General features: G+C 35.1%; 1 protein-coding gene across 3 annotated transcripts in view; it reads left to right on the top strand.

Annotated features, from left to right (window-relative positions):
* The window catches only part of CDH8 (cadherin 8), a 212,252-nt gene that overhangs the window by 164,582 nt on the left and 25,101 nt on the right, over window positions 1–22,569 (top strand). For all 3 annotated transcript variants that reach the window (XR_003399202.1, XM_026856641.1, XM_026856642.1), the window contains 2 exons: window positions 11,209–11,330; window positions 20,311–20,428. Coding sequence is in view for 2 of the 3 variants with exons in the window: in XM_026856641.1 (XP_026712442.1) it covers window positions 11,209–11,330; window positions 20,311–20,428 (240 nt within the window). In the remaining variant the exon portion in view is untranslated. The remainder of the gene's footprint in view (window positions 1–11,208; window positions 11,331–20,310; window positions 20,429–22,569) is intronic.

Below are 22,569 nucleotides of genomic sequence, written 5' to 3'. Positions count from 1 at the left end.
CTCAAGTATTTGGCAAAGTACCAGAACTGCCACAACTAGTAGAAATTCTCGTGAATTATTAGTCAAAGCAATAGATGAAAATATAGACAAGACCTTGAAATGTAAATGGTGATTTGACCACAATAAATATTTTCCCAGCATAGAGCATGGGAATCTCAAGGACAAAGCTGAGGGCCCTATCTGACAAAGGTAATTACCCATACCAACTGCATTCTTTAGAAATGAAGAAGTATGAGGCAATTTTATCACCTAATGGGAAAGGGCATAAAGCCAGAAAGACTCTTTATGGTTTACCAAGAATATAAATACAATAATTGAATCATCACCCAGCACATGCTCTACTAAAGTTATCTATATTGTATGTTCCTTTAAAAAACACTAATTAAAAAGGAAGAGAGACATAATTACACTTCAGAATAAGCCTTCAGCTACAATGTACTTTTTAATGCCATGACTACCTTTGCTCATGCTTTCATTTATTTATTTAGCCTTTTTTTTAAAAAAAAAAAAACGGACTATAGGCATTATTGACAATAATTCTAACATTTTAGGGAGTTACTTTGGTGCATCATATAATTACCTCTAATTTAGGGCTGAGTAAATTTCAGTAAGTTTTAGAAAGAGAAGGAAATAAGCCTGTATGGAGGTTTAAACTGGAGAAGCTCAGGAACATTAACCTTCTTCACTTGACCCTTTTTTCTCTGGCTTACTTTAACTGAAACAAGATAATCCGTCATTTTTGCACAGAAACACAGGATTTAGTAAGGTAGTTTTTATTCATTTGCACATATACAGGGTTACACAGAACTGCATCGATTCTAATGGGTCACAGAGCATGTGCCATCAGTTAGTGGAGGGCTGATATATCACATAAAGCTAGTTTGCAGTTCTCAGCTATGAAAGTGCATTCAGACATACCACAGACTTTCCCATTAGTGTTTTTCGCAGCTCAAGAATAGCAGGAGAGGTGATCCACATGGATAATAGCATGGGAGTAGCCACATTGTGAGGAAATATGAATGAGAATGTACTTGCAAAACAGATTCTCTAAAATATAGTTTCAGTAGTTGAGGAGCAAACATTAAAATTCAGGTATGGGATGCTGGATAGAAGTTAGCAACCTCTGATTTCAGAGAAAAGCATGTAAGGCAACTGTGAATAAAGCATCTGAGTAATTCCGCGCAAAATAAAAGTCAGAGGAGGTAATAAACATAATTATGGTAAGGAAAAGGAGAGAGATTTGCATGAAGAGTCTATCTTCTTTTATTTCTGGTAAAGCCAGGCTAGACATCTTAGTTCTAGATTTGCAAATGTTGATTTCACAAAAGCATACCGGAATTGAGAACAGTGTTCAAAGCTTAAAACACAAAAGGTTAGGATACTGACTGGTGTTTTAGAAAGGGAATAAGGCTTTTAAGGGCACAGAACAGAGAAGGATTCAAGTAAGGAATACAAGTGTCATTAGTAAAAATGTACTTGACTAATTTACATGAAGTGTGTTTGTTAATTACTTTGAGAAAGCTGGAGGCATGGTTAAACTGTCAATATACATATTAGCAAACTGAGTGCGTTGTTAAACTGGACAAGTAACAATTGGCCATCTGCACTTTGAACATTTCAATTAGAATTTCTGAAAAAAATATGATTAATCTTATAAAATACTGTGTAGTATTCATCTGGTTTGGTAAACTGAATTCATCTACTTCTAGGCAGAATGTGACTAAAATCTCTGCTGGATTTTTGTAAGGCTGAAGCATGAGAGTGGGTCAGAGTAGAGGTTTGTAAGTGAGTATCGTTTTAGTCAATCTTCTTTAAGCACATTTCCTTCTAGAAGAAAGACTACTCAGAGTAGCATGCTTTGAGCTTCTAGTATCGTTGCTAGATAGCAAAGAATGGCAGTATTTTCTGGCTGAAAAAGAGAGGATTTTTTAAAGGTACATACTGATATGCTAGGGAGATCTTATTGCTAAAGGTATGCAAGTAATAATGGTTTGATGCTAAAGTCCTAGAACCTCATTTTCAAATACAGCATATCCAGCAATATTTTATCTGTGAAGGAATCATAAGAGTAATTAAATTGCACTGTTAAGAAAATCAGTTCCAGAAAGGAATATAAGCCCTAAAAATAGTGACATTTAAATACTTCTGTAATAAATTATTGTTTAATAAAAACTTCTATTAAAGCATTTTGGTGTTTTGTCTATCAGTAAGGGATGAATTTCATTTGAGCTATTAATTATTTTACTTCAATCATGAAATAATTTAAAGTAAAAACCCCAAAATATTCCAGACATCATGTCCTCAATCAGTCTGCTTATTGTTATTATTATTGCTGCTAGTCATTATAAAATTTCATAGATAATTATAATTGACAAGACCTTGCATATCTAAGTCAATATTTTAGAACATTTTAATATGCAAGCTGTATTAGCATATTAACAATATAATTGCTCTAAAGTGTGGGCCAGATTCCTGACTGTTTTATGCTAGCACAACTCTCTTGATTAAGCTGGAATTGAGCAACACACCAGCAAATCATGCCTTGGTACGTTTGTTGTGTCTTAAAACTTTTCTTCACTCAATTATCTTCCTGCCTGTTTTCTGGTCTGTTTTGTCAGGCACTTTTTTGTCACCTAATAGCATCATATTATTTTTGTCTCCTAATAGCACCATATTATTTTCTAGAATTTTTTTCTCATTGTTACATTTAGAAATTAAAACCTGTTACATCCTCGCAATTAAGGCATTACACTGCCTCAGAAAGTCTGAAATCCTAGTTAGGTTTGTGGTGCTGTGATCAACAAGAAGTAAAGATCCAGTAGCATTTCATCACACTTATTATTGCTAGTGTGTACAGTAAAAGTAACAGAAAGATGTGATTTGCTGTTTTCCTAACTCTTTTTTTCTTCTTACTGGTAGCTGCCACAAGGAAATGGAAAAAAAGTTTTTTCAAAAGCTTTTAGTGGACTTTGACTTCTAATAAAATGATGGGTCTGTAGAACGTGCTTCCTAGTTGCAGATGATTCCCGAGATTACAAATGCTGTTTTGCTTTTGGTTATTCTTGAAGTTAGGTATAATTTTTTCCTGGTTGTCGGGTTTGTTTTTTTTTTTTTCCCTCCTAATTTGCATTGGTTAAAGGCAAAAAATGTAACTGTATAATTTCAAACATTTCTAGCTTGCTATTCTTTATAGCTTATAAGTCCACTGCTAATAGTTGCTGAAACGTAAACCATATTTTTATTTTTTGCACTTGTAACAATTCACCACTGAAATAGGTAACACAGTTCATTTACTGAAAGTGACATAACTGCAAACTACATTCTGACTTGCATCCTCGTTAGAGACAAATAAGGCTCAGTAACACAGTACTCTATCAGAAATACAGGTTGTTTTCTGCCAGCATTTGTTTCGATTTGGTGTCTGGATAGATGTGTGGGTGGAAGTATGTTGGCAGTGTAGGGTTTTTTATTTTTTTTTACCTTAAGGATTTAGTTAGGATCTGTGAATAAAACAGAATTGTTTTCATTGTCATAAACCTGACATGACTACAGCAGCTCCCAATACAACCTGCTCAAGTAGCTATACTAATAATTTATTTTGAATTATGTATTTGTTTACTCATATTGATGTGTCACATATATCTTGATTATGTGTCACTATGAATATAAAGCTCACTGTGGTCAAAATTAGATTTGCAGAAGAACAGTCTCTAAGGACATGCTGTTTGCATCCAGAGCTTCTGACAAGAGACAAGTACCCGTAATTGCTACTCAAATATTGAAAAGGTGCTATTGTTTCTGACTAGGATGCCCCTTCTAACTCTTTCCAAGCCTCATCCCATCCCTTTGTTCCCCGTACTTTAACATTCCACCTTCTCTCTCCTAGTGCATATCCTGTGCATTCTGATCACTCTCTTATGCAATATGTAGGTTACAAGTAATGAGCACTCATGTGTTACCTAGTACATCTAGTATCTACTAGACCTTCTAGCGTTTTCTTTTAGGAGTCCATGAAAATTAATCGGAAGTGGTAACACTAAGGTGGATTTTTCAAAACATAAACATTGTGATTAAAGGGAGACTGCCATTCAAAGTGGTTTATAATAGCCAGAAACCCTTAAGTTTCTGGGTTGTTGGTTTTTGGGAGGGTGGAACGAGGGGTGGAGTTTGCCTATGTTTCCCATTCCCCTCCAGCTCTAAGGTGGGCATGAATTAGTTCATCATCCTCTGCTCCCTCAAGGACAAAATTACAGCTCACTTACTGTTGCCCCTGGTTTTCAGTCACACAGCAGTGGGTAACTTCTTCTCTCCTATTGTGCATGGCTAAATTTAAACTGAACAGTGTCTTCCCTTATAACCAGGGTTATGGTAGAATAGACCCTCTTCACAGCTGTAAACTGCATTTGAGGGGATGCTTTGCTTTTCCAATCTAGTTTTGCCTTTCCAAGCTCTTTTGATCTGTCTGTGCATTCAGACAAGACAATATCATGCATATACACCAAACAAAATATGATCCTTCATTACAAATTACAAACATTTCTCAGTTTTGCAAATGGATCTTTCAATTCACAGAGTATCAGAGGTAATTACAGAGTAACTATTTGTTAGACTGCTGAATAACTGCACCGCTTAATGGTATGAAAAATAACAAAGAGGTTGCATTTGAATGTCAAATTATAGCCTGCCCTCAGATAAGCAAAATGAGGGCTGATCCCATCAATATGTATTGTATCTGTATGAAAGGAATATACTAACTTTTTAAAAATATAGTTTGGTTATCAAGTTTTATAAATAAGTGTGGATACTTTGAAGTTAGCAAAGGACCCTGTTGAAGTCCCTGCTTTAATTTAAACTATATTTACATTTTAAATCTTTAAATTATTTTAAATGTAGGAAATAGATAATGTAATATTAAGGACAAGGACTAGGTTAAACTTCCAGAGTAGAAGAGATCTGACTAACTGCAGCTGAAGCTGAATCAGGCCTTGGAGTGAAAGGGAAAAAATCCATACCAACATAGTCTATTTACATTACTTTGCTACTACAATGGCAAGCAAAGAACTCAGTGCAGGTTTAGGTGGAACGTCACTGGTAGAAAAATTTTGTGTTTGGTCTTTTTGCAGGCATGTTTCATTTTTCTGCAAATGCTAGGTAATTTATTCAAAATTCTTACTGGTGCTGCCCTATATTAAACAATTTTTATGTCTTACATTCACAAAAAAAAAAAAAAAAAAAAAAAAAAAAAGAGTAAAGTTTGTCTGAACAGGGCCCGAAGAATATGACTTTATTTAACTAACATCTTCTGGCATGGCTTGTGCATCCATCACAGAAATTTTACTCTTTCTTTTTTGTTTTGGTACTATCAGTGGACTGGAAGTATAATCTGTCTTTCAGTCCCAAGCTATACATTTTATACATTCATTAAAGTTAGGTGCATGTGGTCTATCCTGCTCACCTCTTTACAGATGGAGTTTCTGAACTTCGGAAACCTCTTAAATACACATTCAGCTTTGAAGTCAAGGACTTGAAAATGTAGTCTGTCCTCAGTTTCCCCTCCTCATCATCCTCCCTTCCAGGATACGCAGTTGAAATACACTCCTTGCACCCACCTGGTTAGGGAGGATGTATGGTTCTCTTGCATTTGTCCTCACCTGTGGAAGCACTTGTTTTGCAAGAGTGTGACATCTTTTTTATGGCAATGAGAGATAGAAAAGTTGACAAAAATGAAGGAGGTGGAAGAAGTTGAGCAAGTCTTTGGTTAAACTTGTGACAGTCCATCAGTGAGGAAATAAAACATAACATAGCTTTGTTCTCAACTTGTTCATCTTTCTTCTGGAGACCATAATAAAATAAACCGAGTGATCTACTGAAAGGACACAGAACTTTTCAACTCCATTATTATTTTCCTCCCAATGAATGACTTAAGGAACAAACCCAAGAAATATGTTTTACATCTTTTTCTTTCTGCCTCCCTCCCACACACATGTACATGCAGAGACACGCCGCAATCTGTACTTCTCTAATATGTGCCAGTGTGCTGAAATAAATATAAATGGAACATTAATTTTGAAGCAGTGTTTGTTTCTTGTCTTAGCAACTTGTATAGAAGCTTTTCTGCTATGCACTGATATGTTTATATTATTTTATAGATAATCCATGACTCTTAGTATTTTCTCATCCTTTAAAAATGCAAGAATTTCAGGGGGGGGGAATCTAAATCTTCATGATGACCAATCCTGTTTGGGTTTTCTTGTTTGGTTGCTTGAATTTTATCCTAATTCAGAAATACCTTATGTTCTGTTATTTTTAACAGAAATATTGCAAATTACTGGCAATTTCCGAGTCAGTTTCAGGCACTCAGTCTCTCTTGAATCAGATCATTACACAACACTTCAGAGAAATGAACACAGCATTCGTTAGAGTATGTGATTTCTATAGCTAAACTTCAACATAAATAAAATTTCAGTTTCACAATAGTATCGCTGTTTCTTAGGATTCCTGAAGTTAGACTTGGTAGTTTAATATGACAAAAAAATCATTATAAACTGTGGTGTTATACAGATAAAGGATTGCACAAAGAAAACAAAACCATAAACCCTAAGAGGAGAAATAAACTTACTCTGCATGTAGATTATCTTAGTAAGTCATCAGATAAAACCTTGATAAAGTCATTTGGAATGGGTCTTTTAAAATACAACTTAATAAGTTTGAGATATAAGGGATGTAAAGCAAGTACTGTTGTTTTTATTAAGTCAGTGATTCAGGTTTTGTTTTGATTTCTGTTAGAACTAAGACTTCCTCTACTTCTAATTTTAAAATAGTATTATAGTAGAAATTTCACTGAATCAGCGGGGCATGGAATAGCCATTTCCAAGCCATGTGGTGATGATAATAATAATAAAAGATGTGTTATTTTCTAGGTGTCTACTTTCTATTCAGGTACTTAATTTTAGTTAAAAAGCAAGACAGCTTATGACTTTTTAAAGAGAACCTTGAAGTGATTTTGGATTATTTAATTAAATAAAGGAAAACTGGATTAAACTGGATTTTTTTGGGGGTTCAGCAAATGAACTTTATTGTGTGCAGCAAATAATTCTCTTTCTTAAAGACCACTGATCTTTAAGGCCACTTGTATGTGCATCTGTTAAGGAAAGACAATGGAGAAGTATTTTAAGCATGTTTATGAGGTATTTAAGTGTTTCTGGGAGTTGAATAGCTGCATTGTGTTCTGTTAGTTATGTCACAGGACCAAAAATTTTATTTCTAAGTTCTACTTACTCCTAGTATTACTTTCTGCGTGCAGTAAAACATTAACAGTGCTTAGTACTTTGCGTCACAGATTTCCAAAGATACACATGCATCTCAGATATTTAGGGGCTCTCCAGGAAGGAAGGAATATGTTGATCACAATAAGAATTAGTGTGGCTCTGTAGCCTCCAAAAGTTCAGTTTTGGAGACACTAAATGGCTTGATAATGGAATCTTTTAAATTTTACTTATCTCCTCTGACTCTTCATTTTTGTATCAAACTCAGCAGCCTGTTTTAATCCTGAGTAAATTTCAATCAGTATATTACTCAAAAATGAGTATGATCGAGGTGTGCATTTCAAGCATTTATTGTTCCAACAGAGTCTTGAGAACTGGGGAGAAAAGCAGAAGAGCTTTTTAGGTCCTTATAATTCTTGTAAACCTTTCAATATGCATTTCTAAACTCAGCTGGACTTTCCATTATTTTTGGAAATTTATTTATTATCACTGTTAAGTTCCACTAGTTATTTTTACATTGAGTCATCTTTTCTTTATATCTGTCTAGATGTTCCTTTCTTTGTGTGTGTGCTGTGCTCATCTATAGCAGGCTGCTGGATCTTAGAACTGTGGGCAGTAATTGAGAATTCAGCAGAGACATAGAAGAGCTGTACTTCTAGGAAATTATGTACACAATTTGCACATGTGTTTCTTACAGCTACATGCTGTGCTGTGGCAGTGGTGTCCACAGATGACCAATTGAATGTATTTGAGATTAAAAACTAAGTCCTTCTGTGCAGCCTTACTCTGAAAAACTCTGCTAAACTAGACTAGTGGAAATTTTCTCAGTGTTTTTTAATCTTCCACCTCAGTGTGTGCTAAATTTTCAAACCAAGCCATTGCTTCTCAAGGGACAGTCCTAATGATATACTTGTATTGCAAGATTCAAAGTAGCTCTTTTTAAACTGTGCATCACAGTAAATGCAGGTGACGCAGCTTTTACAAATTCAGTTAGTTCCTTAGAGAGTCTCTAACTTTACACGTTTTTATGATTTTGCATAAAAATAATTGATTGGCACTTAAGCAATCAGTCTTACTGTCTACCTGGTGCATGAAGAAGACTCAGTCTCCCTTAATTCTGTTGACTGGGTGATTCATTGGGAAAAAAAAAAATAAAAAAAAATCCCCCCAGTAATTAAAACTTAGTTTTGTCACTAGTTTAGAAAGAACCGACTCTCCATTCATACAAATGAGGAACAGTTCTGATCATTGAATACTAATCAGTATGAAGGCCAACTGCATGAAGGACAGTTGCCCATGCAAACGTAACAGTTTATGCATTCTGTGGATCAGAGTCGATCCACTTCAATCACTTCCCACTCTTAGTTCAAGGATATTGGTCATTGCTAACAGAGACAGATTTAAACTTGAGAGGGACATCATCTGGGTACAGTTTGAAGTCATTAAAAGTATGAAAACGGACAGATGAAACTGTTTTATCTTGACGGTGTTTTGATTCATGAGTGAAATGTGGATTTGCTTAGTGAGTATTCATTACTTTGTTTGAATAGGTATGCTTAAGGTGATTTTTATTTACAGGGAAAACACTTAGCATAAAGTGAAATTTCACTGAAAGTTTGCAGTGACAAAATAATGCAACATATTCAGTGTGTTGTGCAGTACAAGCAGTAGATGAAATTCTCTCTTCATCTCTTTCACAACAATAAATTTCACCCTAGTCACAAGAACCCTAGTAGGCGGTGGATTTCCCCTTGTTTGGAGATTTCCAAACCAGTTGGATCTCTCTTGTGTTTAGTAAATTAATTTTTTTAATGAATTCTCATCAAGTTTCTAATTATAATATCTTTAAATTTGATGTTTGTATTTCTGATGAAAGACAAACATTTTGGGGGCAGTCACAAGGGACATGAATAATTTCTTTAGAAGCTTATCTAATTAATTACATTCCTCTGTAATGTCTTTAAAATTTGAACTGCCATCATTTCATTAATTTAGATAAAAGTAAATCTTTAGTGTTTAAATATGACACTAGTGCTGAGAATTCGGATAAGCTCAAGATTCATTGTCTGTATTTTTATCAAGTTAAGATAAAAAATGTCTTTAAAATGTTTGGGATTTGCACATTAGCATTTATTTTATTTCAAATACATTATTATTTCATGACGTAAGTGGTCACCACATCTGTTAATATCATACGCTGCAAGATGGACATAAATATTACTCTTAGAATATTTTGGTGGGGATTTCTTTCTCTCTTGGAACATGTTTCTTTCTGAAGTAAAACTTTTGACTCCTTCAAATAGGAAGCATTTAAAGTCTGATGTCTTGTAATCTTCCATATCCTATACGGGTAGAATTTTAATATGTCAGGCTATCCAGCAAACAAAGCCTTTGTTTATAGCACTAGTACATTTGGTGATAACCTGTTTTTGTGTCTTTTGAACTAGTTATTTTTATGCTATTTCAAAAAACTGTTAGTAGAGCAATTGAAATTTACACATTTATAAGTGGAGCCTCAAAAATCATGACTGTCTTTAACATACAAGGAAAAAAAAAAAAAAAGGTAGGGTATGAGTAGGTCACAACACAATTAACTTTGGTGGAAACCACAAAAAAAAATGTGTATATAGTGATTCTGTCTTTAATAGTCTCTACCACTTGTAGGGCTGCCACCAGTTGCTACCTGCCCACTGGTAGAGCCTGACGTACTTCTCCTTTGTAGACATTTGTTATGAGAAGTACATTGAATACCAGGCAATAGGAACCTCTGTCCTGCCTCCCCCTAACTAGGTCTGTATTGCCAGAGAACAGAACCCACGCGGACCGATGGCAGCTTTGGACACTGCTAAGCTGTCACAACAACTGTGAGCGAGTTGATCGGTAGCAGCTTTCTTGCCTGCAGTAATACTTTAGGCAAAATCAGATAGTTCAATTACAGGTCAGACCCAGAATTTAAATCACACAGTGTGCAGTTCTTCATATTGTTGATGATATAAACAAGATAAAATGCTATGATGGTAAAATAACACTAAGAGACGGATTTTGAAAGTAGTATTGAGTTACTTGCAGAAGTATGTGTATGCTATAGAACAGTTTTTTAAACTCTTTAGATCATCCGGTCACCTCAGTTCAAACTGAATTAATGTTTTTGCTCTTTGGGAAAAATAATCTAAAATATTTATAAATAGCCTCTTAATTAGCTATACTGAATTGAAGGAAAGACACTAGAACCTGACTGTGAAATCTATTCAAAGTAGAATATAAACTGTTGGTTTGGCTTTTCTTTTCTTACAGCTTAACACGGTTATTTTACTCTTTACAGTGATAAACACTTTTATGCAAAATACTTGTATATTATAAATAATGAGGCTTTATTTTGGTGAAGAAAGAAATTCAGAGGTCATATTTTTGGTCAGTCAGAGATGAATCAAGTGCTTTAATAGTCCAGAGTACTATCTAGTTTTGCCTATGTCAATCTACCATCTATCTTTCTCACAATGTGGGTCTCCACATTAATCGTAGTTGTAATGAAGAAATAATAGATGTGCAGTCAGAAAAACTAATAGAGTAAAATGTTCTGTGCTCTGCCAAAGATAAACAAAGAAATAAATCTATGTTGTTTACAGCCTTCCCTTTTCCATGTATCAATAAAACAATACAAACTTCATCAAAGAAAAATCTTACCAATTTAGTCCAAGAAAGGTCTTCATTGAGCTAATCTCCAACAAATGCTGTTTGCAATAGGGATCTATTTATTCTTTTCAACCATAAAATACTGGCCATCATTCTTTATCTCATGCTCCAACTCTACAATCCATTGCAGATAACACGACCCAATTAAGCAAGGACAGAAAAAAGGAAGAGTATGGTTACTATGTAAGCATTTGTGCATCAGTCCCAAATTAAATATGCTTACCTTTTCTGCTTTGATTTCTTTTTTTAGGGAACTACAGTCAAGTGTCCCGGGTGCCTGTTGCTATCAAAGTTCTTGATGTAAATGACAACGCCCCTGAGTTTGCATCAGAGCATGAAGCCTATTTATGTGAGAATGGGAAGCCTGGACAAGTAAGTATCTCTGTGTTTTTATGTTGTGTACTGTGGTGTGTGAGAATAGGATGCAGTTTCTCCTTATCATCGTCTCTTTATTCCCAAAATATGCACCTGTGTGTTCATGCTAACAACTGTTAACATTCATTTAAGATAAACCTATGTTTATATTCTGTGGTACATCTTTCTATATAAGGTTGTACATATTTTTTAAAGTATAGGTTTTAAATTAAAGGTAAGTATCTTGGGACAATATCCAGAAAAAATGCTGAGTGTCTTTATGCTCCCACTGTTTCCACTCTGATGGAGCTCATCACTTCATAGGTTCATGTATGTTTATAGGCAAAAGTATAACCCAACCTGAATTCCACTGCAGTTTTGAACTCTATTGTGGCTGGGCACAGGCACAGTTTAGAAGAAACACTTATAACAATAAAACCATTTCCCCTTACCCATATCTCAGTTATAATCTCAATCTATTTAGTTCTCACTCATATTGTTATGAAAATTGGGAAAAAACAAGAAAGCAAACAAGAACTTGACGGAAAGTGAAGTAAATTGTAACTGCAGTTGAAGTATCTAAAGAGGGATGGGGCATTGGAGAAGTGGAGCACAAGTTTTCATTATATTTCAACAACAAAAAAAACCACACCAAAACCCCCACAAAACAAAATCAAACCCACAAGACTTAAGACGTTCTTTCTTTCTTGATTTAATGAAATAAAAGGGTTGGCAAAGGAATTTACACAACACTCTGCAGGGTGAAATGAACATAGCAAGATATCAGAAGTGAGACTTAACCTGTACAGACTTTTTCAAAGAAAATGAAACAGATTTCTTGAAAGGCATCTATTTTGAAGACCAAATGTTCAGAAATAGGGAAGAATATCTCATATGCCACATAAACGACAATATAAAGGTTCAAGAAAATGTACAGACTTTTAGAAAGTAACGCAGTGTAAATGAGGTTTAACTTTTGTCCGGTTTGAGAAACACTGTATGTTACAACAATCCACTGTTTTTAAACTTTCTAATTTATTTCTAGATTGTGTCATTTTTTTTAAATAAACAGCAGGTGACTGCACAACACCAGTCTTGTTAATCCAACAATTCCTGTGTTAGGCATTGAATTCACTATTCTCCAACAAAGTTTACCTGACAATAGAGTTAGCAGTTATTTTCTTTTATTACTATTAATCACAGAATCATAGAATATCAGGTTGGAAGGGACATCAAGGATCATCTGGTCCAACCTTTCTTGGCAAAAGCACAGTCCAGACAACCTGGCCCAACACCCCGTCCAGCTGAATCTTAAAAGTGTCCGAAGTTCGGGAATCCACCACTTCCCTGATAAGATTATTTCAGTGGCTGATTGTTATTGTGAAAAAATTTCCTCTTGTGTCCAATGGGAATTTCCCCAGGATTAACTTGTACCCATTACCCTTCTCTTTTCCATGTGAGTCCTTGTAAAAAGGGAGCCTCCATCTTCTTTGCAGCCACCCTTTAAGTACTGGAACACGGTGTCATGGTTTAAACCCAGGTGGTAGCCAAACATGATGCAGCTACTCACTCACCCTCCCCCACCCCTGGGGAATGGGGAAGAAAGTTAGAGAGGTAAGGGTGAGGAGACTCTTAGGTTGAGATAAAAACAATAATTGAAATAAAATAAAATTTAAATAATAATAATTATGATAATAATAATAGAAAATACAAACCAGTAATGCACAGTGTGATTGCTTACCACCCAGTGACTGGTTCTCAGCCTGTTCCCAGATAGTTGATCCCTAAAACCACAGTCCTGGAAGCTGAAGTGAGCTTCCCAATCAATCCTTATCTATATACTGAGAATGACATTATAAGATGTAGAATATTCCATTGGCCAATTGTTTTGGCTGTGCTCCCTCCCAGCTTCTTGTGTACCTGTGCACTAGCAGTACATGGAAAGTTGAAAAGTTCTCAATTTCTTAGCAACAGCTAAATCCATCGGTACATTATCAACATTCTTCTCACATCAAATCCCATACTGAATCCAAAACACAGCAGTATTCTATCCCAGCCAAAACCAGGACACATGGTGATAAGCCTTTCCTTCTGAAGGCTGAACAAACCCAGTTCTCTCAGCCTTTCCTCACATGGCAGGCTTCCCAGACCCGTGATCATCTTTGTGGCTCTTCTCTGGACACTCTTCAGCCTGTCCACATCTTTTTTGGTATAGCAGGGACCAAAACTGAACACAGTATTGCAGGTGTGGCCTGACAAGTGCTGAGTAGAGTGGGGTGATGACTTCTTTATCTCTGCTGGTGATGCCCTTGTTGGTGCAGCCCAGCATCCTGTTGGCTTTGTTTGCTGCTGCAGCTCACTGGTTGCTCATGTTGAGCTGCTTGTCCACCAGGACCCCCAGGTCCCTTCCCACACAGCTGCTCTCCAGACAGGCAGATCCCAGTCTCTGCTGCACTCATGGGTTATGTTTACCAGGTGTAAGACCTTACACTTGTCCTTGTTGAACTTCATGAGGTTCATGTTAGCCCACTCCTCCAGCCCATCCAGGTCTTCCTGCAGGGTGGCTCTCCCTCCCGAAGTGTCCACCTCCCCACTCAGTTTGGTATCAACAGCAAACTTCATCAGGGTACACTTGATCCCATCATTCACTTATGAAGACATCAAACAGAACTGGGCCCAATACTGATCCCTGGGGGACCTCACTTGTGACAGGTTGCCAGTTTGAAAAGGAGCTATTTCCCACCACCTCTGGGTGTGGCCTGTCACAACACAGACCACTTTCTAGACTGTAATGTATCAGTTTCTCTAGGAGGCTGCAGGAAACCATATCAACTGTCTTGGAGAAATCCAGGTAGACAATATTCACCACTGACCCCACATTAACCAAGCAGGTTACTTTGTTGTAGGAGGCTATCAGGCACCATTTGCCCTTGGTGAATCCATGCTGACTTTCCCTGATCATGTGCTCCATTTGACTTGTGATAGGCACCAGGAGGATTTATTCCATAACTTTCCCAGGGATTGAAACAACACTGATGTGTCCATAATTTCCTGGATCCTCCTTTAAATCCTTCTTGTAGATGGGTGTGATGTTAATCTTCTTCCAGTCTTCTGCGATGTCCCCCGATCTCCATGACTTCTCAAAGATTAGGAAGGGCAGCCTCACAACGACATCAGACAGCTCTCTTAACGCCCTTGGGTAGATAATGTCAGGGCCCACAGATTTGCAGGGGTCAAGTTCCTGTAATAGTTCAGGATTACATACAAACTCTTCCTTCACTGATGGTGGGTCTGTGTTTGCATTGACTGGATTTTTGTTCCCAGTGCCTGGGGCCCAGCACTGCTGGTAAATACAGAGGTGAAGGAAGTGTTGACAACCTCTGCCTTTTCAGCGTTGTTGCTCTGCAGGAGACAACCTATACAGTACTATATGACAACCTACCTCTGCCAAGACTGGATTGTCACAGAAGATGAATTGACTTCTAGCACCCCTTTTTGTTTATTTTAAAGGTGACAAAAATGTGTCATTTAAGAAATGAAAATTCTCTCTAGCCACTGAAAAGCAGATTATTGAAATGTGTCCTTATGGGCAGACAGTTGTGTTACTCTTGGTATTTACGTTCTAGCTCAGAGTGGATTTCTGTTTAGCTCAGGGTTGGGTTTCAGATGCTGAGTAGTTATGTTTTCTAGGATATATTAAATTCTAATTAGTATACCTTTATCCAGGGCTCAGTAAGCTTCCCTGAAATCAGAAATCTGTGTTGTACAGTGTTTTCTGAATATGTTTATCAAGGTATTGCTATCAAATTTCAGGTGGTTTAAGAGACGCTGAAAAATGTTTGCATTTCATTTTGGAATAAAACAATAAATGGGATGATTAAGAGTCACCTAGCAACAGAGGCTTTGGTTTAAACACTTATGGAGAACTTTCATTAAACCATGATATTCCTCATCTTACCATCTCTTACACTCTTGATCTGATGGCAGATGTCACTCTTGAGCATGAAACCTTGTGTGAACTTTACAGATGGTTATTAAATATTTAGCTGCCATATGGATGAGGTGGCACCAATCCTGCAAATTATTCTGAGTTTTAAATGAATAATATTATTGGAACAGTAACCAGTCCAGAATAATCCCCAAGTTTAGATTATAAATTTATATCATCATTCAAAAATTATCTGTTCCTATGAAGATTTTAGTATCTACAACACATGATTGGGGTTTTTTATGCTTATTATTATACATTCAAATTTTGGAAGAAATATTAATGAGTCAAGATGTAGAATTCAAAAAATTAAATATGTCTCAGCTATGAAATACCTAATTTGAGAAAGATACAACTCTTTTACATAGTAGCAAAAGGCTTATTTGGATAGTTCTCTGAAGTTTAAACTTGGATGTTACATTTGCAGGAAAGATGCAATTGTGTTATGGAATTTCAATCTATTTACATTTGCAGTTCAACTTAAATCTAAGTTTAAATCAAATTTGAATTACCATAAGGGAGATTGCATTTGTACCTTTTATGAAACCTTATTTGCAGCCCCTAAATATATTGAACCATCTATTCCAGCTCAGTTTCTAAGTGTTCTATTTTGGGTTCTAATATAATTGCAAGAGGCAAGTGCAGCTGCTGGTGATGTGACGGAATGTATTAAAAACTGTTGATGTATAACAGTGTCAGATGCATTTTCTTTGCTTTAACCTACCTCTAACAGGAGAGGTACTACAGCTAGTAGGAGAGGAAAGGGAAAGGAGGAGAAAATGTATTTGTCCATGCACATATTTATGTGCTTCTTGCATATTTGTACAAACAACAGAAAGTTGCCAGAAATTGGGTTTTGTCAGTTTCAGGATAAAAAACAACCAAACAAACAAGATTTGAATGTGCTGTTACAGTACCTCTAAATTAACCATAAACTAGCTCATGACTTTCTCTATTATTCCTTTTGTTTGGATAATTCCACTTACTAAAGCCAGAATTGTCATGGTTTTGCTCGGTATAGCTGTACAGTTGACTGTTCTCCAGCCCAGCTAAATTATTTTCCTGTACTCCTAGAACAGAACGTTTGTATTGGTGCGTAAGAAAAGTACCTCACTCACTGTTTCCCAGTCCATACCCAGACTTTTCCAGTGAAGTGCTGTTTGCTCAAAACAAAGCTACAAAATTTTCAAACACTTTGGTAGTGAAGACAATGTATTAGTGCTCAAGCCACTGTTCAAACTAGAGCAATATAAAACTGAATACAGTGTTCCTCCAGTCTCTCACAATTTCTCTATTTTATTCAGTTCTCCTAATAGAATTGGCTTTTTCTAATGGAAGAAATCTTCAGATAGACCTCTGTGAAGAGTTAAAGCTCATTCAAATGGCAAAATGCAGGTTCTACCAGTAAAAGGCTGGCTCTAGCTGAAAAGACAAATTTTAAATTGTACTGTGATGTGTCTACTGCTTATAGTATGAGTGTGCAGAGTAATTCAGAAATAACCATGAACACCCATGTAACTGCAGAAGTTTTTTCAGAGTTGGAAGAACAGTTGTAAAGAATAGTTTACTAGTAATAAATAACCATTCTAAATTAGGTTAACAAGTTGAATTACAGGGAAAGACTTTTAAACAGTATCATATCTTAAAATCACACATAGATAGTTATGACATTAATGAGAATTTTGTTTTGCTATTTATCCTTCTACATCATTCATTATGATTATATTGGTAATCTTTTATGAATATTATTTCAGGCTTATGTGACTTTGTAGAAATGCAATACAAGCCTGCAGACTATAATGCTGAGTTGTCCTAGTGGAACATTTAACTAATTTCAGTCCAGAACTGCCTATTAAGCAAAATATGCTCATTTACTATATTTCTACTATAGGTATGTACAGAATCAAATATATGCATGAATTTTTAATACAACATCAAAGTTGAAATTTTACATGGAAGAATTTTGGAAATTTCAAGAATGAACAGCCAAAGGTTTATTAACTTTCACTGTAGAGCTCATGACTACGTAGTAAAAAAAATCAGTTCATGTTTTCTTTATTATTAGTACTGACCGATGTTGTTATATGTAATACTTCTATTATGCATGTTATTACTAGGAAAGGGAAAACATTTGTAGTGATAGGTAAGGCAGGTCAGCCCTGGAAGATTCTATACCACATTATGAACCACAAATGAAGAGCTGGAGAATTACTTCAATAGTGTTCCGTTACGTGATGACACAACACCGAGCAATAAAGTATGCTCATCACCATACCAATAAAAATGTTGTAATGTGAATTACTGGACTTTTCTCACCCCTATGGAGTAAAAGATGAAGCAGCTTTCTATTACTGTATATATGTTATAATTTTTTTTTTAAGAGCTTATTTTAATGCAAACGCACAAAGAAATAAGGTTGCTATGGGAACACTAACTCTTAATTCCTTGATGTGTGCATGTAACACAACAAGCGTAGTATTCCACTAAGCTTGTCTTTTGCGTATAATTTTTGGTTCAGAGAAAGGATGATTTGGTATACAGTGCAGGGAATGGATGCAAAGAACTGAAGTATAAGAAAGAATTCTGTAGGACATTAAGAGGTGTCTATAGCTCTGGGGAAAAAAAAAAAAAAAAAGGACAAAGAATATGCGCAGTATCTGTTTCTTGAAAATTTCCAATCTAGATTATAATCCAGGTTTATTTCATGAACTCTCTGTGAGCTGAAAACTCATATTACTGATGCTCTTGGCTACTGGCTTTCCAGTATATTAATTCAAAACCTGGAGACAGTAAAGTTAGTTTTTACAGTCAACTCTCTTACATAATGGTAGAAAAAATTAACAGTTATGTAGCCAGTAGAGATAAAATTGCATAACCATGTGATAAACTGCACCTATTATGTGCAGTTGACCTTCCAGATTCCCCTGTGCCATTATCTTTTCCTAATGTTGCTTTCCCATTCTAGCAGTGTTTGAAAAATGGAACAATCATAAAATATATCTGTCTAAAGATACTTGTTTGGGATTCCATTTTAGATTGCACTTACCCATGATGCAGAATTACTAGTACCTAGTGTAGCCCTGGGCCCGATGCATGTGAATAGTTTAGTCCCTTGCACTTCTGCAAAAAGATAGCTGAAAATATTCCACATCTGTAAATTGGTCCATCTCTGCAGTGGGACAGACATCTGCTTACGTATTTTTCAGCTGTTTATAGTTTTTTCACACTGAGTAACTCTCTAGGATCCATTATACAGCTGTTAAATTGGAAACCTACTTCTTTAACCAAAAGCTATGTTAGGCCTTTTTTTGTCCATCTCTTCTAATACATATTTTTGAAATTGTATCAGTCAAGGTCAACCTTGGCAGATGCAGTTATCAAAAAAAAAAAAAAAAAAAAAAAAAAAAAAAAAAGCATCTGTTTAAGTGGTATTTAAAAAATCTAAAACTTTTTCCAGTAGATTTTTGATAAACTTGCCTATCCAGAATATGATTAGGCAATTGTCTCAAATTCCTTCCTAGGATGTGTTATAAATTATATTATATTTATACTATATGTATATATTTTTAAATATATTATATAAATTACAAACTATATCAATACCTGCTCAAACATCTTTTTACATATATAATTTATAATATTTATGTTTTGATGTTGCTTCCTGTGATTATGTAGTAAGATGTTATTCTCTTTGACTCTTGAAGAACGTAGAAGAAATAATGGGATATTTATTATTACCATATATGTAACATATACAGATTGATAGTCCTTTCTCCTGTGGTAAAGCCAGTACAAAATATTAGGTATTAGCATTTTGTTAGTGAAGCTTTGAAAATTTAAAGTATAAGTCTATGAATTTGGACAGAATCAAACCCTGTTTCCATTTTTTATCCTGTTCCTAAAAAATTAAATTTGTAGTGATTTCTAATTTTAATTTAATTGTCCAAGACATTATTGGTCAGTTGCTTTAGGCATTACAAAAATAACTACATAAGACAAAAATGTTATTGAATTCGGTGGACATGGGAAAGGTCAATAATTCTCATTAAATTTCTTACAAACCTCATCTAGCATGAGGTTCACCTCTGAGTGTGGATTCTGGATCCATACTTGTCTTTGTTTTTACTTCTCTGGAAAATACTTAGAATCAAAAGTAATTGCACAAATATTTAAAAAGAAAATTCAAACCTCCTGATTAGTTTAAAATAATGTTTCCTCCTTTCATATTCCTGTGCAATTTTGTATGATTTGAAGATGGTCAACAGCAGTATTTGAGTAATGTTACAGGTAAAAGAGGTAAATGGATGTAAATGCACCACCGATACTGTAGTTGGTCATATAAAGCATATGAAGTGCTTCATGCAAAGTTATTTGATTATTCAAAGCTATTCAGCCTATCCAAACAGTCTCTCCACTTCTAACCTTAATGTCCTGCATTATTCTGGGAATCATTTGTTAATTATGGTATTTTAAAACAAATCTGTGTTTCTAGTACATGAATAACTGAGGTTTTGTTAAAGAAAAAATCCAAATACAGATTTAGATTTTTTTTTTCAGATTAGAATATTTAGCATATAAAACTTCACACCAAAAGTTACTTTTAACAAAAATATTTGTTTCATTAATAAAAAATGGTGTACAAAGCATGGCTACATGAATTAAAGACTACTATAGGCATCATGCGTGTTTCTGAAATGCATTTCTCCTTCTTTATTGGTGAATAATAATTTATTACTTGCCTAAATCAGCAGCAGCTTTTACTTGCCTCTCTGATGTAACTGTCTCTCATTATTCACTGCCTCCTTGTTCTGGAAACAGTTTAAATGGGCCAGATACAGTCCCTGTTCCCCAGATTTTCAGTCTAAAGTCTGGAAAAGCCTTGCAAGATTATAAATTAGCATTTTTAATCTGGCACATAGACATATGACAATGAGTCGAATAGAATATTTTTTTCAACACTATATGTTTAGCAGGAATGTGAACACTTAATGAGAGCATTTTCTGTTGCAGGTAATTCAGATTGTCAGTGCTGTTGACAAAGATGATCCTAAAAATGGGCATTATTTCCTGTACAGTCTTCTTCCTGAAATGGTCAACAATCCAAATTTCACCATCAAGAAAAATGAAGGTAAATATAAAACATAATGTGTATCTGAACAACTTAGTTTTGAATTGCTTTGTTGACTTCCAGTTACTTTACCAGTTTCTCCCTTGGACAATTACAACGTAGCTAATCTGTTTAGTGGTACTTCATAATATCTTTTAAGATGTTTCTTATATCTTCATAATAGATAAGAAGTAAGTAAAATGAATACTGAATTTAGATCAAGAAGACAGCTCACTGTCTTAAATAAAATGAAAGGAAAGGATGGATTTACTGCGTATTATATTTCTATTAATTTGAAATTCCAGAGATAGGCTGTAAAATGAAAATCAGAAACTATGTTGATAAATAAATGTTGATCCTACATTGACTGGATATAAGTGGGAGCATAGAATTAAGTATCTACTAAATCCCCTAAAGGAAACAGCTTTTAAGGCTGTTTGTTGGGTATAAACGTTCCTAAGTATTTCAGTTAGGCACTTTTACTAGAAAGAGAAATCTGCTAGATCAGCAAAGCCCAGAAGGGCATTTTGTATCACTGTGCTTTAGAGCACTTCTGGAAGGGCATAATGTCATTTTGTAGTACTATAGAAGTGGAATTTCATGCATGATGGAAAAAAAAGACCCATTTAATGTTGTTGAGCAATAAATTTACACCGATCCTTTTCTTTGGCACACAGATATATTTGAAGGTCATGTGAGAAAGAGCTAGGAATAATCACAAGAATGCTATAAATAGTGCTTTATGTATTAGCACTTCCTTGAATATTCAGCAAAATTTTTCCATCTTGGCTTTTTTTTTTTTTAATAAAACACTACCCTGTCAGGAATTTTAGTCAAAGTCAGTCTCTAATTTCTCTTATTTGAAATTATAATGAAGGAAATCTCTATTTAGTCCATTATTGTAGGAAGATGTATGTGTACGAGTGTAAAAGTAATACATGAAATGTCAAATAAAGAGAAAATGCTGTTTTCGTTTCTTATTCTAGCTGTTCCAACCAAGAAGAATGATGGCACCATTTTTTAAAAAGATACATAAAAAACCTAAATTATTAAATATGCTTAAATATATCTTGAATTTTTCTTTTCATTAGGTATGTTTTTCTCTTATAGCACTCACAAAGTGTGTCTCTACTTATGTTTACTTTCATGTAGGAAATAAGTCTCTGTATGTTTTCTCCACTTACAAAAGAAGATAAACCGAACCTCTTCAAAATGCATTTGATAATCATTGGTAGTATAACATGAATTAAGCATCCTAAATGTGAGGTGGTTTGCTTTGCACAGCACGACAAAGTAAAAAAGGTCTTAGCATTTCTCTTCATGTTTAAATACTTAGCTCACATCACTAATTAGCCTTGTTCTTCAGTCTGTTACACATTTAAGACCCACTTTTATCCTAGTCACAGCCAATGGCAAAATGGTTCCTGATCTGAGTGGGAGTGAGAGACCTTTCTATATAACATGGTTTAGAAAAATAAGTCCAGTTTTGTTACATTGCCGCTCAGTTTTACACAGTTTCTAATGCATTTGAATCAGTTAAATGTGTAAATCCTCTTAAAATAACCAACTGAAATCTCTTGAAATTAAAAATCCACTTTCAGAGGCTTTTCTGATTTAAACTTTCAGTATCCAAGAGTAAAATTCCAACTATGTATACTATCCTTTTCCATCAAGATTGCTCAGCCAGGGATGCAGTCCACGGTTGATGCTAGAACATGATCTCCCACAGGAAGCAAATATTCCTGTCAAAGCCAAAATCATGGTATAATTTGGTTGAGGTGAGGTTTCATGTCATTTAAACATCATAAATATTTAGTAAGTCTTTATTTAGTTATGCCACTTAAACAATGAACTTGACCATGACACTGTCTTGCATATGTCTGCTAGGTAAGCATGAGTGTTACTCTTGTTGAAAAAACTCCAGTATTCCTAAAAAAACTGAACTCAAAAGTCAAATTTCTCCGTAGTTGTACTAATGAGGTCTGGGATGTTCAAAGGCCAGTTTGGTTTATTAGAAGCAATGTAAGAAAATGCCTGTAACAAACCATATTCTCATTTCTGGAGAATTGTGTTTGTTAGGATAAGATCAGTGCACAACCCATTTAGTCTTGGAACAGAAAGGCATTTCCTCATTCTGGTGAGTAAAATCCTTGACATCTTCC

This window comes from Athene cunicularia (assembly GCF_003259725.1).
Source record: "Athene cunicularia isolate RWA chromosome 11 unlocalized genomic scaffold, athCun1 chr11_part1, whole genome shotgun sequence".
In the NCBI taxonomy this organism is placed as follows: domain Eukaryota; kingdom Metazoa; phylum Chordata; class Aves; order Strigiformes; family Strigidae; genus Athene; species Athene cunicularia.
The sequence above is the reverse complement of the archived record's forward strand: the minus strand, read 5'-3'. Positions and strand labels throughout refer to the sequence as shown.